The 8,205-nt window shown below is 37.5% G+C and overlaps 1 protein-coding gene across 1 annotated transcript in view; it reads right to left on the bottom strand.

Annotated features, from left to right (window-relative positions):
* Positions 1-4,582: 4,582 nt before the first annotated feature.
* RGS7BP (regulator of G protein signaling 7 binding protein) overlaps positions 4,583-8,205 on the bottom strand; it is a 106,087-nt gene continuing 102,464 nt past the window's right edge. The window contains exon 6 of the mRNA XM_003785863.3: positions 4,583-6,848. Coding sequence (XP_003785911.1) covers positions 6,757-6,848 — 92 coding nt within the window. The 3' untranslated portion in view covers positions 4,583-6,756. The remainder of the gene's footprint in view (positions 6,849-8,205) is intronic.

Raw genomic sequence — 8,205 nt, 5'->3', positions numbered from 1 at the left:
CATTAGTTTGGTGACCATTTCATTTTTTAATTTCATTTCACTCTTTAATTTTGGTGTACAAGCTGTAACATTTCATTTCTCCAAGTGTAACATGCTTATTTCCTCAAATAGAGCTACCCCTTTGAGCAATACATTTGCAAAAGGCTGTCTTCATTTTCTCTATTAAAATTCATTTCCATTTGTAAAATAAAAATGTAATCTTGCTGAAAATGCTTCTGTGTTTGCCCATTTTCACAAAATCTTAACTGTCCTAGTTCAGACCCCCAAGTTGAGGGGGTATGGTATGTTTCTGGGTGGTCCATCTTCACACTTTGTGCTAAAAAAAAACAAAACAAAACACCAACTCTTTATATTTAAACTCTGTATATTAGATGCTGACCTTTTCAGATTATTTTAGGTTGACATGGGGAACTTCTCTCATCCTCAGGTGGTGTCCATTTCTGGATTCAAGACAGTTACTTCAGCTGCCATTCCACATTCTCATTGCAGCCCAGAGGGAAGAAAAGGAGAGCGTGGGGATGCCTGGCTCTTATTTAAGGGTGTTACCTGCACATCACACACTCCTGCTGATAGCCCATTGGCCGAAATTCAGTTACATAGCCTCACTCACATCTAAGGGAAACTGGTAAATGGACACTACATGACTAGTGTCTTGATGCAATTTGGGGTCTATTACTAAAGGAAAAAAGAAGAAAATGGGCATAGGAACTGCTAACCACAGCCAGGGTCAAAGCACGTCTGAGGTTCAAAGGTCTGTGAACTCCAAGCTGCACTGCCTGGCCCTTCATACCCAGCTGGACTGCAAAAGTTTGTGTTTTGAACAACTTCTTGGGATACATTTTTGTCAGAATTTAATTCCTAGATGTCTCTCCAAATGTGTGTGTGTGCATGTGTGCACGGATGCGTGCACATCCTTCTATTAAATAATTTTACTTTCTAACTCAATGTCTTTTTCTTGCTGGTTCTATCAGAAAACCTGAGCTAAATTTAAAGACATTGCTATTGTTAGTGAAAAAATTTCTGAAGCCTGTTTTAATCCCTCCTTCACTGACGTCCCTGAACGGTTTCTTTCTTGTTCTCTTCTTCTGTTTCCTTCTATCCCGCCTCCCTTCTTTCCTCTTTCTTTCCACCTCAGCGTTCTTAGTCTGTGTCTCTCTCACTTCTATCTTCAAAGCTGTGGTGCCCTGCTGAGCTGTTTCCTCCTCATCTCCTCCTGCCCTCATTTTCACCAAGCATACACCAAAGGGGGGATGCGGGGAGGGAGGAGGATGAGTGGTGCGTCAAAATATTTCTCTCGCATTTTCATTTTTTAAAACTTTTATTATTAGTTTTTATTACACAAGTAATACAGGTTCATTGTAGAAAAATTAGAAAACACAGAAAAGCAAAAAGAAAAAATAATCATCCATAGTCCCACTACCCATAGATAACTGCTATTATTAACATTTTAGTGTATGTCCTTCTAGCTTTCTTATGCATATATATACATACGTAGATATATTTATATATAATTTTATTTTTTACAAATATTGTGTCATACTATACATAATGTTTTGTAACATGTTTTTCATTTAATATATATTGTGAACAGCATTGTTTATTCCCTGAAAAAATTATACAGACACTACATGCTCATTGTGGAAAAATTAGAAATTACAGATATGCAAAATGAAAATATACTTGCTCCAAATCTCACCTCCCAGAGATAAATACTGTTAACACTTTGGCAAATATCCTTTCAGACTCTTGAACGCACACATGCATACATTTATTTCTAAAAAGGATTCATACTATAGATATTCTTCTGTAACATCCTTTTTTACACTTAACAGTATAGCTTGTACATTTCAATAAATACACATCGGGTGCTGATTCTTAACTGGTGCACAGTATTCCTTTGAAAGGATGTACCATGTTTGACCAGCTGTATAATGTAGTCCTATTTACATTTTTTCACTCCTCCAAATAATGTAACCATTAGCATACTTTTTCGCATATACGTTTGAATAATGAATAAATGCATCTTAGCTTATTTTCGGTGTGATCCTTTTAAAGGAGAATTCCCCTAAAGTAGAATTATTGGGGTAATATTGCCAAAATGTTTTTCATAAAGGTGGAATCAATTTATACTCTTGTTGACTCTGTAAGAGAATGTTCGTTTTCACACTTCCTTTATGTCCCTGGGAACTTTAACTCTTTTATACTCGTTGCCTTTCTGCTTTGTTAAAAGGCGTTTGCCATATTAATTTGCATTTTCATGACGAGTATATTCCAACACTTTCATATGTATTATTAGTGGATTATTTTAGTTTATGGTATATTACCAGTTTGGGTCCTAAGCTCAATTTTTTATTGGGAAGTTTGATTCTTCTTCAGTCATCAAATGGCATTTATTCATTATTCATTCACTCGATGTGTATGTTCTCAGTATTCGCTTTGCATCTAGCACTGCGTTAGGTGTTGTGGATACAACAGTAGGCAAAATAGTCACAGTTGCTGCCTTCTTGTTCTTCCAGTTCAGTGGAGATAAACAGACAGTTAAACAAGCAATCATGAAAAAGTTCAATGGGGAAAGAAGGAAATAGAAACACTTGGCTGGAAAGGGTGTTGTAGATTATGGAAACTTCATAATCTAACACAAAAGTGGTGTTTAAACTCTTGATGTATACTGAAGATCTATACTCTTTGCTGTATATATTACAAATATTGTTTTCTCTTAATTTGGTTTGTCATGTTTTACCGTATAGGAGTTTTGCATTAATCAGTCAAATCCATCCATCTTTTCTTTCTGGTTGCTTCCTTTGGTGTCACTGTTAAAAAGACTTTTTAACACTAAAATTACATAAATATTCATCCATATTGTCTGTTAGTTCTTTTGTCTGTTTATGTGTTTTAGCATTTCAATCGTTACATCATGCACAATTTATTTTGGTGAAAATTATGAGATATAGATCTAATATTTCTCCCCCCCAAATGGCTAACCAGTTATCCCAATATAACTTACTTAATATTCAACCTTTTCTCACAGTTCTGAAATATCATCTTGATAATGTACTCAACTCTTTTATGTTCTTGGGTCTGTGTATTTAATTTTAATGATTTATGCTGAAACCAACAACATCACTGCTTTTTCTAATCCTACCTTATTGTTACCTGAAATTGAGCATTTTGCATTTGAGGACTTTCTAGAACACAAAAGAATGGGTCTGAGTGTGCAGGGTGGGAAGTTAGGGTCGGTGATAGGCTTACTCCCTTCAGGGTTGAGATTTTCAGAATCTGAAATTCTAGATGGGATCATTGCTAACCTGGCCCATTGGTATGCTATCTAAAACCAACAAGATGCTTTTATACTCAGTGTCTCCTGTTCTCCCCTCACCCTGACGCTCAGTTTTCAGTAGGTGGCAGTATTGCCAAACACTGCATAGCCCTTCTGCTTTTATAGGAGCATAAAGAAATAAAACGGTCGGGCATGATTTTAGAATTTCCTCCAAGAGCTTTAATTCATTAGAGGCGGCATCAGGGCTGTGCCACTTTGAAAGCTTTCTGTGTCCCCCTGAATAATGGCACTACCAAAAGTTTGCAGTGAGTCTGTTCCTAGATATGTAAAACATCAGTGGATAGATTTTTTTTCAGTTGACAGCTTTGGCCTTGTGGGCATTTCTTCACCTATCTTATCCAAACGTGCCTTTAGACCCAACCCTGACTGATTTAAAGCTCAGAAATGAAGTTTTAAACAGTGTGACTTTGGTGGATTTTAGGTGATTTTTGTTTTTTTTTCTAGTTAGTGGTATTTTTCAGATTTCCCACAAAGAACATGTATTGTCTTTGTAATCTGAAAAAAAAAAAAAAAAAGAAAAACACAGGATATTAAAAATGTGGGATACGGAGTTTACATACTTCTCTGTTTCAAGCATGTGGGGACCCATAGGCCCACAAACTTGATTTATTGAACCCATTTATTGCACATGTGGGTAACAAAATGGGTTCAATGTTCTCGTTTTACCCTTAGAGATCAGCTCAGTGTTATTGCTAATCTGAAAGTGAATTGCCAGCAGGAAGCCAAGATAGTAGAACTTCATCTCATGGAACCACACCTGAGAAAGTCCTTTGGTAAGTGAGAGGAGAGTGGGGCAGCTCCTAAAGGATGCAGTGGCAGGACTAACGGGAGATGGTGAATTGCCTGTTGCAATCATGAGCCAGTATAGGTTATCAGGACTTTTAGCACTAAATTCAATTTTGGGACATGCCACTAAAAGAAGACCTATAAATCTTGGAGTATGTCCACGAGAACTACAAAGCTGATCGAAGGCTGGAAAACAGGCACTATGAATAAAAGATAAGGTGGCTGAATATATTACCTTAGATACGGAAAGTCTGGCTAAACAAATTCCCATCTCCATGAATAGCTACTACAGCCTTCCCAGACATGGAGGTGAGACTTGAATTTATTAACAGTCTTCAGTTGTACAAAGGACAATTGCACAGAAGGTTAAGTGTTACTTTCACACTAAGGCGAGAGTGAGCACAAATTAACCGAGCAGAAGTGATTTAGGTCAGGCATCAGAAGAACATGCTTGAACACCAAGGTTGGGCTTATCAGTTAATAACTTTGCATGAATTAGTAAGAACTAGATTGGAGCTACAGTTCAACATAGTTGGAGGGTGGGACAAGGCAGAGACGGGAAGCTGAAAGCTGCCAAATTGGGCTACTTCATAATTTCAAAAACAATGAACATTAAATGAAATCTCAGGGGATGAAAATGAACTGGACTCAGGAAAGAATATCAAGCTTTAGTCAAACTTGATGTATGAAAATCATGGTTTGCAGACCAGGTGAGTCTGGGAGTGGCTGTTGGTTCTGTAAGGATGTATTTACTCTAGGAGTCTTTAAATAACATATTCCCATCACTGTTTTTTACAAGTATCTGATTTAGCAAATGGTGATTTTTTTCTTAAATAACCTTTCAAGGGTTCTTTTTGTGAAGCCAGACATACCTACAACCATGTATTAATTGCTGGTTTATTGGAACACAACTCTGGACTCCAAGAATAAGGCCAACAACCAGCTGGTATGATCTAAGTAGAGACCTAAGCAGCCTTTTGAGACCTCTTCCACCCTTTAATTCTGTCTCTTTCAATCAAAAGGGCTAGAAGATAATTCCAAGTATGATTTCCACAACATATTAGGTTGAGCTATATGAAACTGCTATTTTGTAGGTTAAGACAGTCAAATATCAGCAATTTAAAATAATTCCACCTAATGTAACAATTATTCCAGTAGTTCATCTGTACCTCTCTTCATCTTCACTAAAGTTTAGGCTTCAATACATTTAGTTTTTAGGTCAAATTATCAGTATATCTATAAATGCCTGTGCACGGAAGTATTGAGAAAGTGCAGGGTCGGAATTAAGAATGTGTCTGGGATAAACCACTTATAGGCATCTGGCTCATCTTTCTATTGGATGAGACACTGGTGCCTCCTGTCTGACTTAAAGATTTTTCAGACTATGGAAAACAAGGAAAAAAGTGCAAAGACTTGATCTCTCAGCCCATGGGAAATTCTGTCTGGGAAATGGGCCAAAGGAAGAACGGGGGAAATATAACAAGATTTGTACCATGTTACAAGTTTAGTGGAGGAAGATAACAAAGCTGTGAGCAGAAAAACAAAGCATGTGGCTTCCTCCTTTCTAAAATATAGTATTGCTGAATGTGTCCTGCTTTCAAGATTCTAAGCATAAGACAAGACACTAAGTACACATTGGAAAAGTCATATCTGCATAGTCCTCTAAATGAGACGAGCTTAGCTTAACTAAAAAAAATTTATTAACAATGTAAAATGTTAAATATTTTTACGATCTGAGCTAATTCCAGCATGCCCTATAAGATTTAACACTATGCTGATGTGCAGACACCATGCTTCAGATTTCAGTTAGAACAAAATGTGATAATATTCAATTTTACATCTGAGGGTAATTGTATATGTTACTACACCATTTCCTAACGGGATTACTTCATTCTCCAAGAAGCTGAAAAAGACACCATTGGATCAAAAGATAATTAGTTGCCCATATGCATTGTACGAAGGTATTAGGATTACCGTATATTTACAGAATTTAAGTACTTTTCAGATGTGGCGTTTGTTGCATTATAAATTAAGGTTTTTTTTTTTTTATGTCGAAGCACTTAGATTCTGACAGAATGGAAGACTAGATGTAAATGAGTGCAGAGAAAGCAATAGGTAAGATGGTTTATGTTTGCCTATAATATTATGTCTAATGATATTGATAGATTGGAGTTTTGAACACAGTTTCATAGTTTTAAATAGATTTCTATGTTTAAAGACTTCTTTCATATAGGATAAATTGTTAGCATGAGATCAGCAAGAGCTATCGATATACTATTATATGTGAAAGAATTTGTCTCTGTATAATACATCTAAAAAAACCTTTAATTTAAAAATCATAATTCTTGCATCTGTCACGGCATGGTTTGGAGCAGACATGCGCAATGTCAGCTTTAAAAATCCCTTGTAAAAACAGCCTGCTTTTTAATCTTTTTTTTTCTTTTTCTTTTTTTTCTTGACGGCAGCTGCTTTCAAGTGTAAAATCATTTAAAAGGGCAGGAGGAAGCAGATAAAATAAGGAAGCATAGAAAACAGAGTCAAAACCAATAAGTGTGTGGTTCAGCTGTCTGGAGGTCCTCAGGTTTTGTAATTTTTGTTTCTGGTGTTCCCCGTGGGTTTCCGGGAGGAGTCGCCTAGCTGGAGACGAGACAACAGAGCCCAAAGAACCTTCTCTTCCGTCTTCTAACCAAGGGGTAGGGCGTTAGATTCAGAAGGCTGCTGTCATCTGTGACGGGACAGAAGATACACATGAGCAAATAAAAGAGACGACCTGCTTTTTACAAAATAGCTTTAGAAATCCACCATCCTCGGAATCAAGGTTTTTCAACCTCAACACTGATGACGTATTGGACCAGGCAATTCTTTGTTGTTGGGACTGTTCTGAAACTGGCAGGGTGTTTAGCGGTATTCTCATTCTCCCGAGATGCCAGTTTTTACTCCCCCAGCAGTTGCAACAACCAAGATTGTCCCCACAGACTGCCGATGTGCCCTGGGGGAGGAACAATATACCTTAAGGCTGAGAACCACTTCTTAGAATTAAATTGAAACTGCCTAGAGGTAATCTTTCATGTGGAAGAAGACATGCCGAGTTTATTAGAAAGAGCCCATGCTCGGAGAAAAGTTGGCTTCTTTTCTAAACTTGCTTCTAGTTTAGTTCACTAGTTTAATGGCTTTGAACATGTAACTTAGTTTGCTAAGCTTCAGTTTCCCTGTCTGTAAAATAAGGTTTAATAGTGCTGACTTTAGGTGAGGATTAAAGGATCTAAGAAAAATATTTAGCTTGGGTGAGAAGCTGTGTGCCCAGCTCAGTTCATATGGACATTATTGACTATTTCCTTTACTCGGGACCATTATCTTGGCTCCATGGGTCTACTTCACGCCTCAGGAAGAAGTTTCAGTGATTCCATTGTCTTTTCCCAGAACTTTCTATAGATATCTGTGTATTAGAACATTTAAAGATGATTGCCAACTATTGAAATCATAAGTTTTGAGTTGAACTTTTTAGAATGACAACAAGTAGAGGGAAGAAATAACCTACTAAAGCAAATCTCGGTTCATGAGTTGAGGTTTTAAAGAAAAAGTCCAAAAGAGATGCTTGGTAGAAATAGAACCGGCTAGTGCAGCCCTGGAGACAAAGAATGACAAGGGAGTAACCTAGAAATTGCCACTGGGGCAGTGCGAGGAAATGGCCAGACTGGAGTCAGCAGGGACAAAATGGCTGGCCGCCACTGGCAACTGTGATATTCCTGAGCAATTCCAGGACTTGGTGTCTTATCCATCGGGGGGGTGGAAACTTGGTAAAGGGCGCAGAATCAGAAGTTAGATGAAGAGAGCTACAGTGAAGAATGGGTCCCACCTCCATAGAACTGGTTTGTAGATGAGGGTTTGTTTTCTTGATTACTTAGCCTAGACACTTAGGAGACTGTTAAGAACAGAAATAAAACCCTCCCTTTGGGGCCCTCTTACACAAAGAATCATCTGAGTACAGGATTTTCCTTCCCAAAGGCTCTAATATGTATTTGTAAATTAATGTCACCTGCCAAAGTTGACAGTGTTCTACACTTTCACTATGTTACATATTT

This window comes from Otolemur garnettii, unplaced genomic scaffold (assembly GCF_000181295.1).
Source record: "Otolemur garnettii isolate 467f Iridium unplaced genomic scaffold, OtoGar3 scaffold00017, whole genome shotgun sequence".
Lineage (NCBI taxonomy): Eukaryota > Metazoa > Chordata > Mammalia > Primates > Galagidae > Otolemur > Otolemur garnettii.
Note: the sequence above shows the minus strand (reverse complement) of the source record. Positions and strands in the feature narration are given on the sequence as shown.